General features: G+C 53.9%; 5 protein-coding genes across 5 annotated transcripts; 2 read left to right on the top strand and 3 right to left on the bottom strand.

The window, feature by feature from the left end:
* Positions 1-3,292: 3,292 nt before the first annotated feature.
* On the bottom strand, positions 3,293-6,482 carry HER10_EVM0002051 (elongation factor Tu GTP binding domain-containing protein). Its single transcript, XM_035471778.1, has 3 exons — positions 5,628-6,482; positions 3,807-5,560; positions 3,293-3,746 (listed from the first exon to the last, which is right to left on the bottom strand). Exons 1-3 carry the CDS (start codon positions 5,992-5,994, stop codon positions 3,690-3,692), a joined length of 2,178 nt encoding a protein of 725 aa, XP_035333770.1. The 5' UTR covers positions 5,995-6,482; the 3' UTR covers positions 3,293-3,689.
* Positions 6,483-7,025: 543 nt separating this feature from the next.
* HER10_EVM0005424 (RanGTP-binding protein) lies at positions 7,026-9,052 on the top strand (the record flags this gene model as incomplete). The annotated part of the gene is made up of 3 exons (XM_035475042.1): positions 7,026-7,205; positions 7,263-7,297; positions 7,354-9,052. The coding sequence occupies 3 exons, from the start codon at positions 7,026-7,028 to the stop codon at positions 9,050-9,052; spliced, it is 1,914 nt and encodes a 637-aa protein (XP_035333984.1).
* A 323-nt stretch (positions 9,053-9,375) lies between these two features.
* On the top strand, positions 9,376-13,383 carry HER10_EVM0008672 (SNF2 family domain-containing protein). The gene is made up of 2 exons (XM_035478185.1): positions 9,376-12,690; positions 12,763-13,383. The coding sequence occupies exons 1-2, from the start codon at positions 9,757-9,759 to the stop codon at positions 13,144-13,146; spliced, it is 3,318 nt and encodes a 1,105-aa protein (XP_035334212.1). The 5' UTR covers positions 9,376-9,756; the 3' UTR covers positions 13,147-13,383.
* A 126-nt stretch (positions 13,384-13,509) lies between these two features.
* On the bottom strand, positions 13,510-16,968 carry HER10_EVM0008605 (VHS domain-containing protein). The gene is made up of 6 exons (XM_035478120.1): positions 16,271-16,968; positions 16,036-16,196; positions 15,158-15,940; positions 15,029-15,101; positions 14,725-14,973; positions 13,510-14,666 (listed from the first exon to the last, which is right to left on the bottom strand). The coding sequence occupies exons 1-6, from the start codon at positions 16,311-16,313 to the stop codon at positions 13,867-13,869; spliced, it is 2,109 nt and encodes a 702-aa protein (XP_035334208.1). The 5' UTR covers positions 16,314-16,968; the 3' UTR covers positions 13,510-13,866.
* A 1,292-nt stretch (positions 16,969-18,260) lies between these two features.
* Positions 18,261-22,898, bottom strand: HER10_EVM0000297 (uncharacterized protein). The gene is made up of 3 exons (XM_035470085.1): positions 21,366-22,898; positions 21,199-21,300; positions 18,261-21,127 (listed from the first exon to the last, which is right to left on the bottom strand). The coding sequence occupies exons 1-3, from the start codon at positions 21,588-21,590 to the stop codon at positions 18,659-18,661; spliced, it is 2,796 nt and encodes a 931-aa protein (XP_035333646.1). The 5' UTR covers positions 21,591-22,898; the 3' UTR covers positions 18,261-18,658.
* Positions 22,899-24,389: the final 1,491 nt, after the last annotated feature.

Genomic DNA, 24,389 nt, shown 5'->3' with positions numbered 1-24,389 from the left:
AGGTACCCCATACAAGTGACGCTTCGTCATTGGCTGCCGGTTCTTCTGTGATGTGGTTTGGCAAAAGGTACATGGAGGTACAACAGTCAACAGACGAAAGAGTTCGGGCGGCCTCCGGGACAGACACGCTCATCGCTCCGCTACCTTGCCCTCAAATGTTGATTTCCCAGGAAACGGCAGCCCGAAGAACAACTCCATTGGTGCTTAGGCTAGCTACATCATCGAACAGGAAATAGGATACTACCTTGATATGATTGGGCGCAAAAGAGATATCAGAACGTGGAGGGGGATCCCGTTACACTGTCGGCGCCAAAAAGAAGGCCGGACCATGAAGATCAATTATCCCACCCGCCGCTCACCCGGATAATTATTCAAATCTTGCTAGGGGACCCGGGGAAACCCTCCCCTTGCCGCACCTTAGGTCATCAAGCCGGACAAAGCCGCGTGCACGCCGAAACTATGTCTGCGAATTGCGCAAGGAAGCCCCAAAACTTCGGCTTCTGACTCGGCATCGAGTCAGCCTCGAATTAACGCTTCTACCTGCTCGGGTAGAAAGCGACCTCGAATTAATGTGCCAATAGAGCAGAGACGGGGTTTCCTGAATCAAAAAAGCATACGAATCAAGTCACCCGTTCCCTGCCGTACCTGGCCCGTCCGTCCAGATCGGTACGTACACCGACGTCTTCCGTCTCAGGCCTGGAGACTGAGCAGTTGCACTTGCACATGCTGTACCATCTCCCATCTGTATGTACGTAGTACCAATAGACTCACACCTGCGTTCGATTACCGCGGTGCCTTGCCGCATCTACGCCCTACTGTCTAAGTTGTGCACCCCCGCTCCCCTCTTCGTAGGTACCCTCCACTGTCCAGCCCAGCCCGCCTTCACCCCGTCTCCCGCTCAGCCCAGCGAGCCCAGCAACAGGGGGAAAGAAAGCACACGCAGCCAAGACTTCAAGACAGGTCGGTTTAACATGGCATTGGGAACATTTAGGCCAGTTCTCTTTTTTTGGTCTGATCTTTTTAGCTGCCTACTGCGGCGGCCCCTATCAGCATGTTAACCTGCGGGCTGAAGTCCTGGGAAATCTCAATGGAACTTGGCAAGTTGCGGCCCCGAATCTTTCCACAAATCTGAGAAGGAGCTACCTTACACAGCGTTCAGCGCTTACACGGAAAGTCTATACGTATTGAATACATCTGGTTTCTACACTAATGCTCTCTTCGTCCCTCTCTCCCCGTAACATGTTTCGTCCCCGCTTTGGGGCAGTCCCAGAGTCTTTGAACCCTCCACGGCACTTCCGTTCTCACTTTTTTCCTCGTCTGCCATTTCTGATACTCACCGTCAGTTTTGAAATTGCGTTCTGTCAAGTTTCCAGCTGGTTGCTACTCGGCACCAAGCTGCCGTCAGCTGTCTCTTTTTCTATGCAAAGAAAGCTGAAACAGCATTCACGATAATAATTAGGAACCTGAGCCACTTCCCAAGTTCCGATATCAAAGAAGTTGGGACCAGTGTGTGCGCGTGCGCGCGCGTGTCTCTTGTTAAGCCCAACCCCGCCAACGCATCGCGGCAATGCAATGCGAGCAACGGAACACCTACCGGTAAAGTACCATGGCCCATCTAGCACACCCCTCCCTGCTTGGTCTTCCGTAGGTAGTCTCTCGATCGGGCTTTCACGGGAACGATTTATGTGTACACACTGTGGCTATGTGCAAGGAAGAAACATTAGAAACATAGCTCTGAATCAGCCATGTGTCCGTATGCACAAATCCTCCTAATGCCCCCTGGTATTGAGCGGGATGAGCCCCGAAATCTGACCAAAAGATGACGTTCAAGTTTGTTGCTACCTCACATCGAGAGCCGCCTGGCCCCGCTTCGGAACCCCCCCCTCTAAATTGCCCCTCCACATAGCCGAGCATACCTTGAACTCCAGTCTCCAGGCCCCACCTTCACTTGTCTATCCGTACGGCTACAGGTACCTGAGTACATGCGCTAGCGCAGACTACCCCGCGCCCCACGGGTCTCTGCCAATGAGAGGTGGTCTGGAAACACAAAGGCTGACCTTCAGCTTCTCATTCCGACTTCTCCCGACTCTTGCTTCGGAATTCCCAGCTTTTTGCTCTCTTTTCACCAGGTTTTGATTGTATCATATTGACCCGAATTTTGAACTAAACGGGCACGATAGATAGGGAAAAGGAAGATATTGGTGTGCGACTGTCACATAATACGTATTCCGGTTGCCTTTGGTTCCTCAAGCGTCTAGGGCTATAATACAACTCGATGCAGGGGGGTGGACAATCAAATACGGCTCCTACTGGGGCTGAATATTGATCCCATGGCCGTTCCGTCATATTTTGTGTAGATTCTTTTCGTGTGCGGCGTGCCTGAGCAAACGAATAGTACCTAACCTAAGCCTACTGAGGGAGGGGTGTGTTTTTTTTACACGAGGATAGTCAACACTTTCACTATGTCCACTCGCTTTGACGGTTGTTACTATTACGTACCTAGCTTCATTCCCCAGAGCCATGTGACGGACAGAAAAAGGAGGTCACCGACTCACCTTGCCCAGGCCAAGCCTTTCCAGCCCGTAAAAAATTCCCAAGCATGGGGTAAGTGGTCACTCGGAACTTGCACGTTTTTGAAAAAAAATTCTCTGGGGTAATGAGGAGGAGGGCGGAGGAACGACACCAAAAAAAGAAGAATTGAGATTGCAGCATCTCCAGACTCCAGACTTTCTTCCCCCCGTGGACTGGCCTGGCCAACCTTGGAAGAGGCTCCCTCCATCCCACCTCTATGTACGCACCAACCCCACGATGCTGAGCTCCAGCCATCCAGCCTTCCGACGTGACTTGACGGCTCGGGAAAAACGCATTACACACCGTGACAACACTGCCCATCGCAGTCAGTTGGAACTGGCAAGCCTCCGTTAGGCCGGCATCACCCCCTTCGGCTCCGCTGCTGCTCCACAGTAGATTGCCGTCCGTCATATCTCGGCTCCACAACGCCAACTTGTTCTTTTTTCTGCCCAAACACGGTGAACACCCATGTTGATTGTCAAGTTTCCAAAGCCGGGGAGACTCGAAGAGGGCTTCTGGGCCCAAAGATCCTCCCCTCCAAGCACGAGAATAACTCGGAGCTGCCGATGACCGCGGGGGCGGGGTGGGCCATATCTTATCACCGCCCCAATGCCCCCCGAAAATGCCCTTATCATCGGAATCAATCGGAAGTGCAAAGAGTTCCATGCAGTCACCTCGGATTTCGTCAATCCTGATTCAAACGCACATAATCGCCCCTTCCGTACACATCACACACATACACAGGGTCAAAACGTGAAGCCATCGTCATGCGCTTGTTTGACAAGGTTTGAGATTGATTTTGAGTTTTAGAACCGTTCTTTCCGTCCCTACCCTTCCTAAATCCTCTTTGTTCCGAGAATGCCACGTACGGGGTCTATCATGCCGAGCCTTTCGCGGCCCGGTTCGTGTAAACGGCATTGGCCGCCCCCTTTTCCCCATGACGTCGCTATATTCTCTTTTACACATTTCCGCGCTGCTTTCTATGCACATTGGCCATGGCCCGGAACAGGTTCATCATGTTCCTGCGAACGTTCCTTACGCCTGCCAAATCCAAGGAGCGCTCGGCTCTCTTCCTCCGCCTGAAGTCAGCCGTGGGTTTCGTGTCATCTGGTATCAACTTAAGATGTCTCATCCGTAATCAGCTTCGTAATCTTGCCAATGGCAATGGTTTGTCCCTATTTCCCCATGTGTTAGTCGTCAGGTGAAAAAAATCTGGAAATTGAGGCGCAACAAACCTGATCTCTGAGGGTGAAGCGACCCATTTGCGGGTAGTCCTCGAACTTCTCAATGCACACGGACCCGGCACCGCCAATGACTTGCAGACGAGCAATGATGCTGTCGCCCTTCTTCGCGTGCGAAGGAGGCAGCTTGCTCTTGCGGCCGGTGCCCTTCTGGAGCTTGTGCAGCAGCGCGGCAAAGGTCACCTCTTCAATGGCGGCGTGGACGTGCAGCACACAGTTGAAGCCTGCTGACAAAATGCTCTTGAGCTCCAGAATGCGGATCTGGGCCTCAAAAGTCTGGACGTTGTGCACCAAGCGCTTGGGCGAGCACAGGACGAATCCAGGCATGATGTCTTCCTCTTCAATGCCCCTGAGGCGGATGCGGACCTGGTCACCGCACTGGGCAACCTGCACTTCCTCCTCAGTCTCGCCGTACACGGCAGACACATCAATGTTTTGCTTGTTGGGCATCATGACGAGCGACATGCCCTTCTTGATGACACCGGCCTCGATCTTACCCTCGATCATGGTTCCGAGATCGCGGTACTTGCCGGCAACGGCCATCATGAAGGGGGCGTTGACCTTGCGCTCAAGAGCCTTCATACCGTCGAGGTACTCGAGCAATGAAGGGCCCTCGTACCAGTCGGCGATACCCTTGGCAATTCTCTCCTTGATGTTGATCGATTGCTGGGCAGCAACAGGAATGAAGAAGACGTCCGTCTTCAGGTTGTAGCCGGTACCCTTCAAGAACTGGGACAGCTTGGTCGTGCACTCCGTGTAACGCTCGTGAGACCATTCGACAGTGGCATCGTCCATCTTGTTGATGGCAACAATCAACTTGTTGACACCCTGAGTCTTGGCAAGCATAGCATGCTCACGGGTCTGGCCACCACGCTCGAAACCGGTCTCGTACTCTCCCTTACGGGCCGAGATGACCAAGATACCGACATCGGCCTGCGAGGCACCACCAATCATGTTGGGGACGTACGTCTTGTGGCCAGGGGCGTCGAGAATGCTGTATCGTCGTACGTCCGTCTCGAAGTAACCTCTACCGACCTCAATGGTCTTGCCCTGTGATCGCTCCTCCTTGTTCAGATCCATGACCCATGAAAGGTACCAAGAAGGGTTACCGATATCCCTGGCCTCCTTCTTGTACTTCTCCATTGTCCGCTCGTCGACCATGCCGGTGTTGTAGAGGATAGAGCCACCCAAGGTAGACTTTCCAGCATCGACGTGACCGATGAAGATGATGTTGACGTGCTCCTTTCCGTAAATTTCCTTAAGAGTCGCCTCGTCGACATCGGCAGTCTGCTCCTTCTGGACGGCATCGACATCTCTCGTGACTCCCTTCTTCTCAGGTCCAGAGGGGCTGGAACGGCCTGAGGAAGGAGCAGGGGAGGCCTTGCCAGACTTAGTGGTAGAAGCTCCCGTCTTCTCGATCGCCTTGGAAGCTGTTGCCTTGGCTCCGGCCTCAACTGCGGCGTCAGATGAGGTCTCCTTGGGAGCCTCCTCCTTCTTCTTTTCCTCCTTGGGGGGGACGGTGCCGCCGATGGAGAGGACCTTAGCCTTGGGCTTGGGGGCGTCACCGCCGATGCTCAAAACCTTGGCGCCTCCCTCACTCTTCACTGCGGGCTGAGGTGCGGCTGCGGCTGCAGGGGCAGGAGTGCTGGAGCCAGAGGACGGGGCGTCAGTCGGACGCTTAGCGATGGTAGGTGCCGCAGCCTGGGGCTGCTGTTGCTGCTGCTGGCCGTATTGAGGGTAGCCTTGACCTGGAAGGTGATTATGTTAGGCAACTCTCATGGAAGAGAAGATGACTTATCGATGTCTCGAACATACCATAGGCTTGCTGCTGCTGGTAGCCCTGTTGGGGGTAACCGCCATAGTTGCCCTGACCATATTGGTTGTATCCTTGCTGGCCGCCGTATTGAGGGAAGCCACCTGCACCACCAGCGCCGGGACCACCGTAACCTTGGCCGTAGTATTGCTGGTACTGTTGGGGGTAGCCGCCGTATTGCTGGCCAGGCTGGAAAGCCTGGGCTCCTGGGGTGAAAGAGGAGGCTCCAGGGGTGAAGGAGGAGCCGCCTGGACGGAAGGCACCGGCTTGAGGGTTCTGCTGGTTGATGTTGAGCTGCTGCTGGGCCTGGCGCGACAGGTTGTCGTCCTGAGCGGATGGGTCGTCTTCCCACGAGTTGAGGTTCGACATTGTGATGGGCTGCAGCGGGGCGGCAGATGGATGGGATTGTCGAGAGGGTGAGGTGAGGTAAGGTGAGGTGTCGTGTCGTTTCGTTTGTACACGATCGGGGAGCGTAATCGGGGGAGGGGGGAAGAATGCGGTCAGAGGTGAGCTAGAAGTGGGATGGGTCGTTAACGAGATGCGCCCCGAGAAAGATTTAAAGAGGGGCTGGAGGGTTTATTTTTCCTGCACCTCAGACGTGAACGGCAACCTCTGTGGCACCAGCAGACCAGTAACAGGAGTGACACAAATGGGAGGCAAAAGATGAGCAACAATGTAATCTATGGGCCCGAGAATGTGACTTGAAGTTGGGCTGGAATGACTCACTTTGTGGGTTGATGACGGCCGCCTGACTGAATTTCCAAGAAATAGTTCCTGTTCTGCCTCTGGTAGAATTTCAGGTCAGATTTCTAGAAGCTTTTCCCGGCCTTGTCAATTTTTTCAATGATATAACGCAGCGGCTCTGTGTTTGCTAGCGTAGAGACCTGACGAACGTTTTGAAGTGCGGGCCCCACCACTTGGCGGGGTTGCTGCCTCGACTTTTGGCTGTACATCGCACTGTCCTCATCTGGCAGCAACTCAGAGGTACGTAGCCAATGAGGGGTAATTTGTGCCGCTAAAATCAGTCTTGCCCCTCGCCTGGGCACGTGAGATGCGCGGGGCTGGTAATGACCTTCGCACTGTGTTATGGATCCCTTCTACCCAATGCAGCCCAGTTGGCAAGGTACAGCGGTCAGTGGGTGTAGCTACCTTAACGTCCTTACAGGGCTTCCATGGACTGACGGTTAAGGCTTGGAGATGCGATTCCGTCTTTTGTGAGATTCACCTATGGCAACCTGCCTCAGGTATCCCGGTCGATTCATTCATCACCAATTGCAGGGGTTTCTTTGTTTGTTCTCACTTTCGTATTACAGTCTACACATCAACCCAACCCGTCTTGCTGGCTGGAGACTTAACTCAAGATCTGTCCTTCTCCATACCAGCATGGGAACTGAACAGTCATGGACGCCTTACTTGCGAAGCTGGGAGCCCAGGCAATGAACATGGCCATCAGGTCAGGCATCGCCTTGACCTCAACCTATGCCTTCTCCCAGTGTTCTCGCCTTATGAAGACTGTCGATGATCGAACTGTGCGTTCAGATATCAAGAAGCTCCAGAAAAGGCTGGACAGCAAAATCAAGGCAAGACTCCACCTTCTGGTTCTACCTTGAGTTCGTACATGCTGACCTCGCTGGCAGATCGTCTCTCCTGCAATAGATCTCATAGAGTTCAAGTACATCATCAAGGACTCCCTCGAGAATCAAGACTTATTTGCTGATTACCTCTCAGATCAGGTAGAGGAAACGCCTTCTTGGAATCAGCCCTTCCTCTGGCCAAGAGTCTTCGTCGAGACATCGTAGCCCTAGGTCGTCGGGTAGAACAAGCAGCTCAAGCTGGAGAAGCATCACGAGGGTCTTCACGACAAAATATCGACTCTGAGAGGCAATTCGAAGAACTGAAAGCCATCATCAAGGACATGAAAGATCTCTTGGACCAGCTGGACAATGATATTCCCCTGTTGCATATGGCCATATCAGCGTCAGGAGAGAGTCTTAATTCTGCCATGTCCCCCCATATATCGCCTTCGAGGTTCTCGCAAGCAGGAACGTTCCTCACCTATGGTGATAGTCAATTTGCCGTTGATCCCACTCACCCGGTGCAGATTGGACCCATCTTCACCCTGTCAATCTACATGCTGTTTCTTGGCCACTCCTCAAAGCCCGCTGAGGGAAGCAAGCATGCTAGAAACCCGCAAACACCTCAAAAAGGCTCTCTCCGCGAAGACGCGCAACCTTATGGTATTGGAGAGGGGGACCGCAAGCCGCTGTGGCAGGAAGTGATGCACAAAGCCAGGGTACGACTATGTCGGACACCTATGGACCATGTCTTCGACTCTGAAGAAGGCTTTCGACCGAAAGCGCCCAAAGATCAAGACTCTGACGAATCAAGGTTTTATGGTTCAAATCCTTTCGGCATTGGCCCGCGCAACGAGTATGCTTACCACTTGGAAATCATTGAGGACCTAGATGATGGGCGAGCTCATGACGACCTGGACGCAGACGACACTCCATATGACGACATCGTGCGGGCGGGTATTCGTGAGTCTATCCCGATCTATCAAATATCCAGGATCTTCTACGCCGACACTGGCCGAATTCTCAACATTGGCAGTGACGATGGCGACAACAATCCAGTCTTGTTGCTGAAACGGGACGTTCTCGCCAAGCCACCTCTCAAGACTCAACAGGAAATGATGTCTTTCCAGGATGAGCCGGACTCACCGACAGCTTTTAAGGCCGGTGGTGAATCGGAAGACACAGATGAGCAGGATGACGTTGATAGGCAGCTTCGGGAAGAGAGCGCAGCGCTGGACACGCCTCAAGAATTGCCTGAGCCTCCCGTTTCTCATCCTCGCAGAAGCTTCCCGAGCCACTTAGATCCGGAATGGATCGCTCTGGAGGTTTTCGAAGAGGATGAGTCGGACAGCAGCGATACCGAAGATGAAGATGATGTTGAGCAGCTACCTAGCTTACCAAGGTTGGCAACGCCTACTTCGGCAAGAGGGTCTCCTAGACCAGCCCTGCGGAACTCCCGTACTTCGCTGGACTCGAGACTCATGGCACAGATCCAGAATCTATCTGTGCAGTCATCCCCCTTCAGTAGAAGCGTGAGATCGCCGACGCCGACGCAGCCCTTCTCGCAAGAAGTGGCAAAGCATTCGCTGAACAGTTCTGATTCGTTCGCGGCGAGGTCACCATTTTATGCTGTCGTCACTTCTCTGTCTCTCATGGAGATGCTGATTCGACTGACGACTTTGCAAGAGTTCCAGCAGGCACCGCATCTCACGATGCACGACCATATCCTGAACTTCTTCTTGGAGGAATCATCGACGACTGGGCTCACGGGAGAAGAGCGTTTGAGGGCTCGAACGGAGACGAAAAAGCGTGTTGGTTTTGATCCATACACTGATACCCCATCTAGACAATAGAAATGCCTCTGAATTAGACGAAAGAAAATCAATGCCTTCTAGGGTGTAGCCTGTAATAATGGCACACTGTGGTATTTACTTGTCTCGGTGAGACTCGGTGAAGCAAAGTGGCAGGGAGTGCGGGCTAGAACTCTGCACTGTCCATAAGATAGTGGCGGTGCACTGTCGCACAAGACCCCTAGCAGGTGTCCCGCAATCAAGGTATATTGTGGCGTCGCGCTCGTTGCCTGCCCGTTGCTGGGGAGAGTTATGTCATTGCTAAGTAGGCGGTACCGACGGCTTTCACATCCCGTTCACAATTAAGCACTTTCCCCAACAATCGCATCTATTTACACATTTCGAGCTTCCTGGACGCGATCAGCCACTCTACTACAAAAGGGGCGAGTACTACCTAGTCTACTAAGAGTCCAGGCACTATATCGATCCCCCTCATGAAATTTCTATGAAGTTGGTAAAGCCCACATTCGCTTGTTTTTCTCCCCCCTTCTTTTCTGTTTTTCTCTCTGGATTTACCCCTCCAAGAGTCCAGCATCCAACTGACACTTTTACGTCGAAACTCCAGAAAACCAGGCGCCCATTTCTCCTTCCAGCCTAGAAACACAATTGCCTCTGAGACATCCTCCGACCTCCCTCCATCTCATTGCAGACAAAAACTGCATTCCGACAATATTCACGAAGACAGCCCGCAGCTGCGTTACACAGTCATGGTTAACCAAAGGAATCCGGCCAGAGGCCCTTTGCGCCCGGTCAACCCTAACGACGATTCGCAATCATCAACCAGCCGCGAGCTTCCAAAGACGAACAACCCGAGTAAGGAATCCCGTGGTGCCGCACACTTGCTTTCACGAGCTGAGAGTCTGGACTCAGCTTCATTCGACCCCGACGACCTTGCCGCCCAAGTCGGTTCCATGCGCTTGTCAACAACACCGAAGTCAAAAGCATCCGCAGCGATCCCGAATTCGTCTGCGAGGCGCAACCCGCCAGCCTATCGCCAAACGAGTCCTGACCTGGTCGAAATATCCCGCAACGACTTCAAGCCGCCTCCTCGACCAGCTCCGAAGGCGAGCGAATCAAGCTCGCAACACGAGCAGTCAATACTGCACTCCGATGCGTTGGAGTCATTCTTCTCGGATGTCAAACGTCACGATCCATTTCATTCTTCGTCGTCACAGCCTGTTTTTGGACATCCTACCAAGATTCTGTCCTCTCTTAAGCAGAAGGCAACAGGCATCTTCAACGAGAGGAGATCACGCCCCGAGCATCACCGACCTCAGCAGATGGCTGTTCCATCAGTCCCTCTCTACCAAGACAGGAAACCCGAGCCACCCACGCTGTATAGCTCCATAGGCCCTGATGCCAACCCTTCGACCTTTAGGCCCACCACAACCTTTGGAGAAAACGAGTTCTGGACAGACCCTGCGAAGGCGTCGTCCGATCTGAAGGCTTTGCTGGAGGGCGGAATGGAATCAGAGGATGAGGGCGAAGAAAAGGAGAAAGGCGAAGCCGTGAATGACGGTACCGTGGAGGGTCTCAAAGTGAAGCTTCTGCCTCACCAGGTTGAAGGTGTGGAGTGGATGCGAGGTCGCGAACTCGGCCCGGTGAAGAAGGGCAAGGTACCTAAGGGTGGCATTCTGGCGGACGACATGGGTCTCGGCAAGACTCTTCAGACCATTTCCTTGATACTCAGCAACCAAAAACCCAACAAGGATGAAGCGGGCTGGAAGAAGCACTTCAGCGGTATCGAGAAGACAACGCTCGTGGTCGCGCCTCTTGCCTTGATCAGGCAGTGGGAAGCGGAGATCAAAGAGAAGGTAAACAAGTCGCACGGGCTCAAGGTTTGTGTTCATCATGGACCTCAACGTACGAAGAATTTCAAGGACCTCGCATTTTACGACGTCGTAGTCACAACCTACCAAGTCTTGGTTTCCGAATGGGGTCACTCCTCCGAAGATGAGAAGGGTGTCAAAGCAGGCGCTTTCGGCCTCCATTGGTGGCGAGTTGTGCTTGACGAGGCACATACAATCAAGAACCGCAACGCCAAGTCGACAAAAGCCTGTTACGCTCTGCGTTCAGAGTATCGATGGTGCCTGTCAGGAACCCCGATGCAGAACAATTTGGAGGAGCTGCAGTCCCTCATCAAGTTCCTCGGTATCAAGCCATACGATAATCTCAAGGAATGGAAAGAGCAAATCGAGAAGCCTCTCAAGAATGGCCAGGGCCATGTGGCAATCGGCCGGCTTCACAGCCTTCTGCGATGCTTCATGAAACGACGCACGAAGGAAATCCTCAAGGAAGATGGTGCCCTCAACCCTGGCGGTAAGCCAACTAAGGAAGGCGAGAAGTCCACCACTGGCTTCAAAGTCACGGAGCGCAAGGTCGTCACAATTGCCACAAAGTTTTCCCCAGCAGAGCGTCGCTTCTATACCAGGTTGGAAGCTCGAGCCGACAAGAGCATCGAGCAAATGCTTCAGGGAAAGATCAACTATGCTAATGCCTTGGTTCTGCTCCTGCGGCTCAGGCAGGCCTGTAACCATCCAAAGCTACTTGAAGGCAAGCTCGAAAAGGACAGGGAAGCGTTGTCCGATGCCGCCCCGAAGACCGCGCGCGGAGACATCGACACTCTTGCTGAAATGTTTGGCGGAATGGGCATAGCCGCAAGGCAATGCGACGTCTGCGGTCGGGAGTTGCCGAGGGACGTAGCCAATAGCGGCAAAGACACCTGCCAGGAGTGTCGCGAAGACCTGGCATATTTCAATGAGCACGAGACGCCGAAGCCAAAGAAACAAAAGAAGCAGAAGAGCAGTGTCAAGAAGGTGGTACGGAAATCCTTGGGAGGAGATGCTGAAGAAGAAACACCGTATAAGCCCAAGGCTAGGAGGAGGCCCAGAAACAGAAACGTTGTCGTCGATAGCGACGATGAGGAGGCAGACGGCAGCTGGCTCGTACCCGAGGACCAGCAGGGCCAATTGCGGATGGGGAAGACCGGCGGCGAAGAGGATGAGAATGCCGAGGGGGGTGGCGAGTGGATTGGTGCGAATGATTCCAAGCACGATTCCGAAGACGAAGACGACGACAGCCAGCTCGACAGTTTTATTGTGAAGGATGACGAGGACAAGCACGGTCAGAATGGCGACCAGAGTGACGTCTCTGACGACAGCCTTCTCTCAATAGGAGCGATAGCATCGCAGGTCAAGGAGGAGAAGCTCAGATCTTCGCAGTCGCGTGTTTCGGACTCCGAAACTGATTCGGAAGAAGACACCGGTGTAGACGAGTCGGAGCTGCATTCCGACAATGACACCGATTACGATCCTGCAGGCAAGGCATCCAAGGTTCTGGCCTCGGCCAAGATTCGCGAAATGATGCAGATCCTCCACAAGGAGGCCCGCAAGCACAAGTTCATTGTCTTTTCGCAATTCACGTCCATGATGGACCTCGTTGAGCCATTCTTCCGCAAGGATGGGCTCAAGTTCACTCGGTACGACGGCAGCATGAAGAACGACGAGCGCGAGGCTAGTCTGGACCGTCTTCGCAACGACAAGAACACGCGTATTCTTCTTTGCAGTCTCAAGTGCGGTAGCTTGGGTCTCAACTTGACTGCGGCGACTCGTGTCATTATCCTAGAGCCTTTCTGGAATCCTGTAAGTCTACCCCAGCGTTTTGTTCGAGACATATACATCTTACAGTATGCTAATCATCCTACCTCTTTCTAGTTTGTCGAGGAACAAGCCATCGACAGAGTACACCGCCTCACGCAGACGGTCGACGTCATCGTCTACAAGCTCACCGTGGAGAACACGGTGGAGGAGCGCATCCTAGCTCTGCAGGACAAGAAGCGACTCCTCGCCGAGACGGCCATCGAGGGCGGCATGAAGAAGGACGCCTTCAAGCTCGGATTCAAGGAGATCATGGATCTGTTCCGGCGCGATGCCTCCCAAGCGCCCGCCATCGGCCTCGGTGATTCTTATCCCGACCCGTCCGCCTCCCAAGCAACTTCGGCGAGAACGAGCAGGCAAGGGTCCCCCGAGTCCAGCTTGGTTGCGGGGAAGAAGAAGGCGAAGAAGCCTGAGCACGAGATGTTTGGTCGGCGGTGGTAGAAGCCCCTTTTTATCACTTTATATCTTGTCTCGTCCTGGTGGGCAATGTTATGGAGTAGAAGGGAAAACTTGTTTTGCGTATTATGACGGGAGGGAGGCAGTGTGCGGTTTAGGAGTTGTGCGACATTTGTAGATGGCGGCTTCTTCCATAGAGCCCAGGACCATTGGCGTTATTGGATTCATTTTATGATATGACGATAGGAACAAAATCGACTATGGATATACGTTTGATCAAGCACCGCCCTTTCCTTGCTTCACTTGCTTCGCGACACATGACTGCGACAGCGGATTGACAATGGGAACAAAGGAATACACCAATCACGAGACAAGGTAGTATACAGATTCGAGTATTTATTAATTACCCTTCCTTCGGCCTTCCTCTTCCTCCTACTTTCACTACGGTGGTTTCCCTCCCTCTCCACAATCGACAAATTGCCCGTCATGTCGGGTATGATGCCCTCTAGACGGGCTTTGCAACTCCCAAAAAGTTGACAGTCGTCATCCTGAAAATCAACCAATGCGATTGACTGATTGCTACACAACATAACTTTGCATGGCCGAGGGGCGGCCGTTCATGCCCAAGATACCTCCCAGACACACTCAATGAAAGTCATTAGAAATATCAAATGTACCCCGCCTAATAGGATGGCCTCCGACCAAACTGACCACCTCATCTACTTGATATCAAGGCTGCTTGCTACTACCCAGTCTCCCCCGCGTCTAGTATACGCCACTCTGTCGATAGTAATCCGCAGCGGGTGGTGCGCTCGGCCCATCGGCACCGCCACCGGGCGGAACATACGCCCTGTACTGCGGCTGTGATGGTCCCTGGCTCGGAAGGCTGTTTCTAGCATCGTAGGCCGCACCGCCGGGCTGCAGAGGCGGCGGCGTCATCACTTCAGATCGACCGGCACCAGGGATCGGCGGAGCTGCTCCAGTTGGCACAGGCGGCGGTGCCTGAGTAGGGGCACTGACGTAATTATCCTGCCCTTGAGCTCCTGGTGGCTGATAACTCTGGTACTGTGGCTGCTGGTGTTGTTGCGGTGGCTGTTGAGGGGGTTGTGAGGGCTGCCCAACTGGTGGTGCAGATGGTTGGAAGGATGAAGGTGCTGGAACAGTCGAATTGCCTACGACGGGGCTACCGTTGTTGTAATCGTCTTGGGAATACACGGAGGACGTATATGTTGCAGCAGAGCTCGGGTTATGGGTAGCAATAGGGGAGTCGTAGACAGAGGTTGCCAGCTCCTGGGGACCGTAAGTGCTCTGTGGCCTTCCTTGGTTGGGAGGCACAGAATATGCGGAGTACGTGTTGGCCGGCGGTGGTGACGAGGTGTTGATCGGCGGCACCTGTGCCTTGCCCGTGGATGGAATACGTTGATCACGCGGAGGATACTGTTGCGGTTGGTTATGAGACGGCGCTGAAGGGACCTCTGCACCAGCTACGTAGAAAGGAGCAGGCGTTGCCTGTGCCGGACGCTGGAAATTCGGCGAGGGCGTGGACTGAGGGTATTGGGGTTGTTCTATGTACAAACTAGTTAAACTTGGTGCGCTTGGAATAAGGCAATCAAGGTAGTTCACCTTGGGGAGCTGGAGTATAGTATCTCTGCTCCTGCTGCTGCTGTTGGTGGGGAGGGCCCTGAGGAGGGCCTTGAGGAGGCCCTTGAGGAGGATAGCCCGCCCCCGGTCCGCCTGGGTACCCGCCGGGACCGGGTCTCATGGCATACTGGTGGTAACTAGGCTGAGGAGGATGCGACATGGATGATTCCAAAAGAGACTCGTAGTCGCGGCGAGCCTTGATAAACTTCTCATTCAGCTGTGTAAAGTCATCTACATGTTTTGGTCAGTATAAGCAGCATAGACAAGCGAGTGGAGCATCTCTGACCCTTCTTTTGGGAGTACTTCTCAATAAGCTTGATCAGCTTCGGCCTGATGGCCAACGTTTGATGGTAGAGCTTCTATTTGGCGACTTGTTAGTACCGGGTCGGGCTGAAGTGGCACTCGTAGGACTTACCGATATCTCCTCGTTATCCTCTTCTCTCGGCGCCGTATTGGACGTGCTCAGAAGTGTGAGCAGCTTCTCGACATTCTTGATCTCTGCAAACACCTCGGCCTCCATCTGTGCCTCACGTGCCAACTCATCAGGAGTGGGATCTGTGAGCTTCTCAACATAGTTGAGGGGGAAAATTCCTGTCTTCCCCTTGAGCGAGCCCCGCCACCAATCCTTGTAAACCGACTCGAGGACTGCAATAACATCGCCCTTCTTGAACTCGAGTTCGCCCGGCTCGGAAGGAACGAAATCGTATAATGCTCGCACCCTTGATACAGTGGCAGCTGTCGTGCCAGCAGGCACTGGTGTAGAGTGAGCTTGGGGCTGTGCAGCGGCGTGTGTCGAGGATCCGGCAGCGGCGGCGGCAGAAGAGGATGGGCCGGCGCTGGACTCGGCAGGCGCCTTCTTCTTCTCCTCCTCTTGCAACGATAACTTTAGGGCCATCTGGAGCTCGTCGTCCTCCTTCTGACGATCGAGGTCGGTCAGGCCAGTCTTCTGGGGCGCCGAGGGGGCCTGCAAAGTCGGGTTGTTCTGCTTGAGGCGGAAGTAGGCGTCGTACATGATGCCGAGATCGGGGTCCTTGCTAAACATGTCGGACCACTCCTTCATGCGCTCGAGAATCTTGGCCTTGACCTGGGTGTGGGTATTGCGGTCGTTTGCGAGTTTCAACATGGCGTCAGTGAAGGCTCGGCTTGAGAGCTCGCGGTGCATGTTCTTGCCACAGTTCTGGCTGAGGGCATTCGCAAGCTATTGCGCAGTAAGAGGAGCAAGGTCAGCGACAGGTCCAGTGTGCCGGGATGGGTGCGGCAGCAACGAGCTGGGGAGAAATGGGTGCAACTCACTTCGAGGGTATAGAGCTGGACATTGGCATTGCGGTGGGCGAGACGCTTAATCATTGCCTGTACAACCTCTTTGGGACCATTTGCATCGCTGCCTACGCGGTCGCAGACCTCGATGATAGCTCCCCAGTCTTCGGACGTCAGGTTCTCGTCGGTGGCCTTGGCTAGATGACGCAAGATGGACAGGTTAGCGACGTTGGCCAGCGATGGGGTTTGGCTCGCAAGGCTGCACACGTACCGACGCCCTCGTCAAAGGGACCAGCTGCGGCAGCTCGAAACATGTTGGGCAAAAGCTGTGAGCCGCTGCAGATGCTGTGTGGTGGCGGGTGAGATCAAGAAGCTGTCTTGTTCCGAGTGGTTTGGAGATATTGCGGGTGCGCTTTGTGGCAAGAAGATGCCTGGAGTGGGCAAAGCGGTGGACTACGTCAGGCGAACGTGCAAGTTGTCGTCGGGCTGCGCGAATGTAATGCGATGGTTGGCAATGTTGAGGACGGAATTAGGCGAGTACGACGGAGTGAAAGGCGTGCGCTCGAAAGTTGGCCAAATCGTGTGTAGGTTGGAGGTTCTTGGAGCCTGGGTCGGCGGAGTTGAAGGTCGTGGGTGTTTGGGGAGAGGGACGTCTCGATGAGGTGGGTATGTCGCGCGAGTGTGTACCTAGGTGTGTGCTGAGGCGAAGCGTGAACCCGAGGGAAAGGAAGGTGATGGATAAGGTCGCCAAGGTTGAGGTAATCAGTGACGGGTACGTAAGTGCGTAAGTGCTGAGGCACACCTGGCAGAATCTTGCAGTCGTCGTCTTCTACCTCTGGTGGAAAATAAAGTAAGCAACTAATACCTAATGTACATACGTAGTAAAGTAAAGTCGGCAGCATGCATCCGTCGCTAAGGCAAGGTATGGAACCTGAAGGCAATGGAAGGCAAGGTGAGGTCGGATATTACCTTGTGGCTTTGGGGGAGAAGAAGGTCACAGGGAAACCTGGCACGCTCTCTAGCTGGCATCTGGCACCTGGGCTCTGGGAGGTGGCCATGCCACCATGGGCTGTCACAAGGTCCGGACCATTAGGTACCTAGTCCCGTCCACCACAGCCCAAGTGTGAGCTCCTCTTCTTCAGCTTTGTGAATGTGCGGGGGATGTACCCATTGCATACAACTACAGTCGGAGAGTGACATACTTCACCTCAGTGTAAGGTGCTGCGGTGCCGCGGTGCCACCAACAAAGTGCGCCTTGGAGAGCCCGAAAGAGGCCCCGTCGTCATCACGGCCTGGTAGCTCTGTACTGCGTAAGTTACTCCATGGGTACGGGTACGGAGTATAAGGTACCTCAGGAAAACCCAACAGGGGGGGCTGAGCCCGTTTCGCCCATGAATTACGCGGACTTGCTCCTCTGCCACCCGCGGTCTAGCAGCAAACGCTCAAAACAGTACCCATTTACTATGGGCAATTGCTGCACCGCCACACGTGTGGAGGAGAGACGGCCAAAAGCATGCGTAACCAACCGCGTGGGCCTTTGGTTCTTTTGTTGCCTTCCATACCTTGCTCTGTATCCGTAGGCTCCTCTTCTTTCGCTGCCCAATTGCGACGATGACTTTCTTCGACTCGAATTAATTCCAACGGATCCTGATCCGTCTTTGAGCCCGAGGGTCCTGCGACCTGCCTCCTCGGGCTCATCGTCCTCGCTTGCTCCACCACGGTCCACGGCTTCTTGCGTTTATTTTACCTTAGCCTCTGTTTTAGTCTCCAAAGAAGCATCTTCAAACCCGCTGCCTAAAATAGCTACAAATCTCTTCTTCCTTCTTCTTCTTCTTCTTCTAGTAGATATCCATGCATCATCCAAGTCTTCACCTTGCAGTCGCTACCCTTCACTTCCCAACAATCACCACGTAGCCCCGAGATGGATTACAAAATACCTTGGTGACCAAATCTCTTCGTCAGAAGAGGCATCAAGCTGTCAGACTAGATTGAAAGAACAGAAAAACAGGATAATGAGAGATTAAACCAAATCCTTATTATACAACACAACGTCAGTCTTGCGTGCGCCACACCATCACGGCCTGCGGGGAACCCAACACGGAAACAAGTTACCAACCAACGGGACCAGCAACGACGTCAAGCCACATCTAGAACGTCTAACATCCCTGGATCGTCACTCCGCCCTTGCAATTTTCTAAGCTTGAGCTCATGCGATGCCGGATAGCATATACTCGGGGCCCAGAGGTAATGCGTATATGCATGCCAGTCTTTGTGCATTTTCTATCGTATCTGTACTATGTCCTTGGTTCCCCAAGGTGCTCCCCGCCGTCTCTGCCGGCACTGGGAATTGTCTTGGCCATTCCTATTCCATCCAACGCCATGAACCCATCTCTCCGACCCGTTGATATATGTCTTGAATACGGGAGAAGAGAAGTAAAAATGAAAGACCGTTTCGATGATACCTTTCTGCCGGACCCTGTCCTCAGGTCCTCCTGAGCTTTGTAGGCCTATGAAAAAAACAGAGAGAGAAAATAAAAAGCGCTCGTGTCATTCAGCCCAAGTATAACCCAGTGAAAGAGATGGGCCTGGTGCGCTTCCTGGCCACCTCCAGCAACATTGCTTGTGAAGCCGTCCCTCATCACCACTGAGAGCTCCTTACTCACCATCCCCTTCGACTGATACCACGAGGTTCAAAGTCGGCTCGACTGCCAGATCCGGAACCAATGTTGCCACCACCTCGACCCTCCTCCAGACTTCTCCGCGACTGCGCATCCATTTCTGACATATCGAAGAGGAGCGGCTCTTCGTCCATCAAGTCATTCTCGCCGCGTCCGTACCGTCCAATGGACCCCGTAAAGCTTCCCCTGGAGGACTGAGGAGGCGTCTGGCCTCGTCCTCCCGTGGATGCCATGCCAGCGTAACGACGCCTGCCAAATGGCGAACTGGATGGCGCAACTGCCATCAATCCACCTGGGGGTTTGGATCCTTCTGACGAACCCTGCCTCATCATCTCTGCCGAACCTGAGGATGGGATGTCCGCTGTCGGCTGCAGCGAGCCCGCTGCTCGCCGAGACGCAGACTCAGCTTCTGTCTGTCTTCCCAGCAGCATGCTAAGCGTGGGCGGCTCGCGATCCTCTGCCCCCAAGCTGATGCTGCGATTGGCGGCGAAGGCCAGATCCCCGTCTTCATCGTCGGCCATGGCCCGATTCTGCTGTGCCACCGAGCTAGACCGTCTAGGGTGAGTGCCGATTCTGGGAGAGATGGGTATGTCAATGGCAGTGGTCCCATCCTGGGTGATGGTGTCCTCTCTAGGCATCTGTGTGTTCTCTGCACTGGGATTGGTGCGGTCGCTTCGCGGCTGGCTTGTGTTGTAGTTGATGATCGAGTTCTCGCTCAATCGTGAGGGGACAGCAGGCGTATGAGGGGTGTGAGGAGAGAGAGGCTTTCCAGGCGAGGAGGAAACGGATACTGACGCTGGCGCGGCCATGCTTGGCACATTGGACAGCTGTCGACTGGATGAGCTTGAGGAGCGCTGCATTTGCATCGATGAAGTCATCGAGTCTGTCAGCGCCTGGTTCGACTCCTTCATGAGGTGGAACCTCGAAAGCTGTGCGACTGTCCGATTCGTCGCGCCCTCGCCCTTCTTGCCTGACTCGAAGCTCTTGAGTGTCTTTTTGCTATCCAGCGCTTTCAAGAATTCCGAGATCTGGTCGTCATCTGTTTGGAGCGATCCGGAGCTGCCGCCTGCACTCGCTTCTGCTAGGAGGCCTGATCCTGGCTGAGCCACTGACGAGGATAGGCTTTGTCGACCGCTGCTTCCTTGCTCATCATCGCCGGCTTTGCTAGCGCCGCCAAAGGATAACCGTCCTTTGCGATGAGTAAAACTGCTGCTGTACCGACTTGTCGAAGACGGCCGGGGCGAGCCTACTACGGCTGTTTCGGCCGGTGGAGGACCACCTCGGAGGGTGGCAGGCATTCCTGCGGTCAGTGACGTCCGATTGCGAGGTTGTGTAAGAGCGTTGAGTGCCGCCGCGCGTGAGATGGGAGATGCGGGAGATTCGGAATCGAGAGTTCGAGGGACGGGGGATCCAGACAGTGACCCAGCCTTGAATGGCTGGAAAGAGACGGACGGACGTCGGCCACTGCTGCTGAAGCCCTTCATTGTGGGCCTTGTTGCGAGGCCAGTGACGGGTAATGAATTTGGTGGGTTCAGCTCATTGCTCGTAGGAGCAGACCCAGACGGAGAGCTCGTGTCAGATCCAGGGGGCTTCACAGCCTTGAGAGCTGATATAGGGCTAGTGCCCAAGGCTCCCTCTCCGTGAAAGGTTGAGAGACTGCCGTATGTCTGGTGCATATCTGCAAGAGTCCTACTCCTCCTGTGAGACGGAAGAGAACCCACCTCGGGGTCGTTTCGTCGGGTGCTTGATGTTCGCTGGGGCAGTGATGGCTTGAAGAAGTTCTCATCAACGCCCATGAATCGTGAGCTTAGCAATGCCTCTGAGTCGTCCACTCTGAAATTACACTCATTTCTGTAAGTGACTGATGCATAGAAGCGACCAACCGGTACCTCCAAGTCGCCAAAAACGTAATCAGTTACGACATCCGGGCGACCATCATACAACGGATGCCTAAGCCGGTCGATGCCGCCGGTGTCTAGTTCGCCAGTTCGGACACGACAACGGGGTTCTAATGAAGGATGGACGCCTTTGGTTGCAGATGCTTGAGAGAACTTCCAGGCAGGAAGAATCCTGGTTGCAACGAAGAGAGACCGAAAGAAGACGATGCTCTTCTTGTAGATGGTTGGCAGTATCGGGCCAAAGTCGTCCGGGTCGGATGTGGGAAAAGTCTTGAGTTCAATGCGCCATCTTTCGAGTATCACCTCCGTATTCCTCTTTGTGGGTAGAGAGCGGCCGTCGTCGCTCGAGTCGGATGAATTGAGAGCTTCCATCACGTCCCATCTTTTACCATTTTCGTCCACAATGACCAGGCTCTGACTAGGGGTTAAACGTGATGTATCGAGATAGGTTTCGATGATGAGGGGCATAGGCTTGTTCTCGAAGCTACCGCAGTTACGCCAAATACGAAGTTCCTCTTTGAAGTCGTCGAATTCTTCCGTCTCGATTTGAAACTGAGGAGGCATAGGCGTCAGTACCCAGCTCTGCAAGCGATACCAGAGGTTCAAAACGAGCCAGCACTCACCCATTTGTTCAGCTTCTTGTTCCCAGAGCCACGAGCCGTATATATGGGCTTCAGGTTCAAACGCGATTGCAACACCAGTGATGCAGCTTTGGTGTGGAAGTTCTGCGCTCAAATTAGCGGAAGATCTTGGCCGAGGCACCTTTGGGCCTCTGTCTCGTAGTACACACCTGAATTATCTGATCCAACTTCTTGACGGCATCTGCCGAAACGGAACCCGGAGGCGTCTCGATGGTGGGTGACGCTGCGGCAGAATCGCGACCAGACGCTCCCGAGCTAGCTCTTTCGCGTGTACCAAGCATTCCTTCTCTCGGGTTGTTCGTTCTTGTGGGATTCGTCTGGGGCGCAGAAGCGGGGGAAGAGACCCGTGGGGCGGGTCGAGCTTGCTGATGCATCTTGTCTGGCAGATTGCAGCCCCAAGGGCAAGTCTAGGACAAGATTGATCTGAAGAGCCGCCGTGATAGGCTAAGCTTCGGGAAGACAAGGACAAGCTGTGTGTTGCGAGTTCGTGGAAGTTCTAGGCGGCGGGGGAGAGGGTATTCGCGATATCGAAGTTGGGGTGGTACCGAACTTGCTCATCCATCCTTCATGACAACTGCAAGGGGAGTGAAACAACACCTCGATTGCCTCGGTCGTTGAGAGAACAGCGAGGGGAGAATCGGCCGGTCGGGGGAGAAGAACTCGTAGGGCGGGCGGAGAGAAAGTAGTTGTTGCAGTACCCTTTTGGAAAGGCGCGCAACGACGCAGGCAACGACGGGCAAGGCGACAAAGTCAACGTGGAGACGGGCGGCGAATGGTGAGAAGCGATATCGCACAAGCAGGCCAAGGGCGTTATGGAGCCGGGCTTGATGACTGCAGAACCGCAGAACGAGGGCGAGGGCGAAATGTACAAGCTAAGCGCTGCCTTGGACCATGGCTCTCGGTTGCGTGCGGTATAGAGCAGGAAAGTCGAAACGAGAAGCTGTGGTGACAGAGGGGAAGCTTTCGCCAAGCAGGGAAAGCGACTTCCTAAGCACGTCCTCCAACAACAACGCAAACGAGCCGCTCCAGAATGCGCGGCTGGTGTGGCTATCCGGATTCCAAGAAAAGGGAGGAAATCAGAGAAGAATGGACGGCGATATGCGGAGTTGCGGTGCCGTGGTGGTCGAGTCGGAGGTTATCGGCGCTGGTGTCATCCGCTCAATGGTTGTTGAGCCTCGTGATCGTCGACAAGTACCCTTCCGTCATCGAGTCACCTGGGTGGGCCAGCAGAATGGACTGTAATTCAGGCGTGCAAGTAAAGCGGTGTATACTTGTCGATGCGTTCGTACCTAGCGAAGAGGCAGGGGAGGCTAAGTATGGCACAGAAGAAGAAGAAGCAGGCACAGCAGAAAGATCAGACGGGATATGCTGACTCGAAGAGAGCGAGGGAAAGTGTAGAAGAGTGATGATGGGGAAAAGGTTGTGGTGAGTACTTTGGAGAGAAGACGGAGATTTAGCGTTGCCAGAATGGGGGCCAAGGGCGATAAGGCGCAAGGGCCAGAGGCGATGATGCAAAGAGGACAAGAAGAAGTAGATAATCAAGTGCGTTGAGGTAGGCAAAGACAAGGGGATTGTTGTCTGAGCAGTTGCTGGGTAGTTTAGGAAGAGAGACACAAGGTGAGGGAGGGCGAGAGGTAATAGAGAAGATTTGGAGGTAAGGTACGGGAGGCAGAGGATGATGGAAGAGAGATGGGAAGGGAGAGACACTGAGCAGCCGATGACATGGATCTCTCGTCGGAGCTGTCTGAGTGTGTGGATAAGCATATGAGCAACGAAGTAACTTCGTGTAGATACAGAGCTTGGTAGTGACTTGGAGAGACTCACCACCTCAGTGATAGGGACGTGGACTCAGAGAGACAGAGAGAGGAGTGACAGGGTACCTACCTAAGGTACCTAGGGTAGAGAGGTAGGGGGCAGGAGAGGAGCTGGCACCGGCTGGTCTGGGTCCTGCAGCGGCAGCGCATCCGCCCCGGCATGAGGTGCTGCTAATAGCCTGGACAGTGGAAGTATCCGTGGGAGGAGTACCAGGCCGTGCAGGCCAACAGCAGCAGCCAGTAGCCGCAGCATGGAGCATGGGGGGCAGGGCATGGAACAGCAACAGGGGGAGCATGGATGGGCTCGATGGGGCTGCATCTGTGATGGGCGGTGGACCAAGACACACCCGTGCATGCATCGTTCCGTCAGGTTGACTGGAGCAGGATGGGATGGGATGGGACGGAACAGAACAGAGCTGGGGTTTGAAGTTGCTGCAGGTGTTGTTGTTTGTAGCACCACAGGGCAAGGTCAGTTGGTATTGTTACGAGTTGCTGTCTTCTATTGACTGATGATGAGCGTTGTTGGTTTTGCGAAGTTGTGAGTGTTGCAGATTGCAGGTGCATCAAGTACGTAGAGACATGAGTGACATGGTGACATACAAGCACCCTGATGTTCTCCAAAGTACGAACGACGGGAAGTATGTACATGGTCAGAGTACCATGCCTTGCTTTTGCTTCCTGGTTGTACTTGCACCGTTCGTTCGTCAAGATGCATACATTAGGTACCTCAGGTAGAACCGGCCTTTCTATTGTGTGACAGCGGTCGTGGGGTGAAGACTCCCATTCTTCCACTTTTCTCTCCTGAAATGCTTCCTGCATGCTCCTCATTCAATCACCAAGAGTCTTTGTGTTGCTTCCCTGGGCTCGATTGATTACCCCCAGCTGACCTGGGGATATCGACATACCGTACGGAGTATCAAGAAATGTCAACAAAGAAGATCCCAAAAATGCAGAAAAGAAGAAAGGAAGACGAAAAAGAAAGAGGCTAAGGGGTGGCACGGATTACCTTCCGAGTCAGAGTCATCATCCTCAAATCGACATGACTCCATCTCTGACTCCAACTCCAACTCCAACGGTCGACGTTCAACCAACCCCAACCTAGACTTTCGAGGCTCAACTTCTTCTTCCTCTAGGCTGCCACTCGCCAACTTGATCAAGCCATCGCCAGCTGCATGTATCATGTATGGGGCGCGCCCGGGACTGCACCTCGTAGTCATACAGACACTTGCCCCGATACGGAGAGGTCAGGCAATCAAATCCACTGGGATTGGCTCTCACATCTTTGACGCTTGAGTCCTGGAAGTCCTCCGGGTCGCCGCCTCCAATATGCAAAAAGGTCTTGGATGGGGAATACCTAGG

The sequence above is a fragment of the Colletotrichum scovillei genome, assembly GCF_011075155.1.
Source record: "Colletotrichum scovillei strain TJNH1 chromosome Unknown Contig00005, whole genome shotgun sequence".
Taxonomy (NCBI): domain Eukaryota; kingdom Fungi; phylum Ascomycota; class Sordariomycetes; order Glomerellales; family Glomerellaceae; genus Colletotrichum; species Colletotrichum scovillei.
Note: the sequence above shows the minus strand (reverse complement) of the source record. Positions and strands in the feature narration are given on the sequence as shown.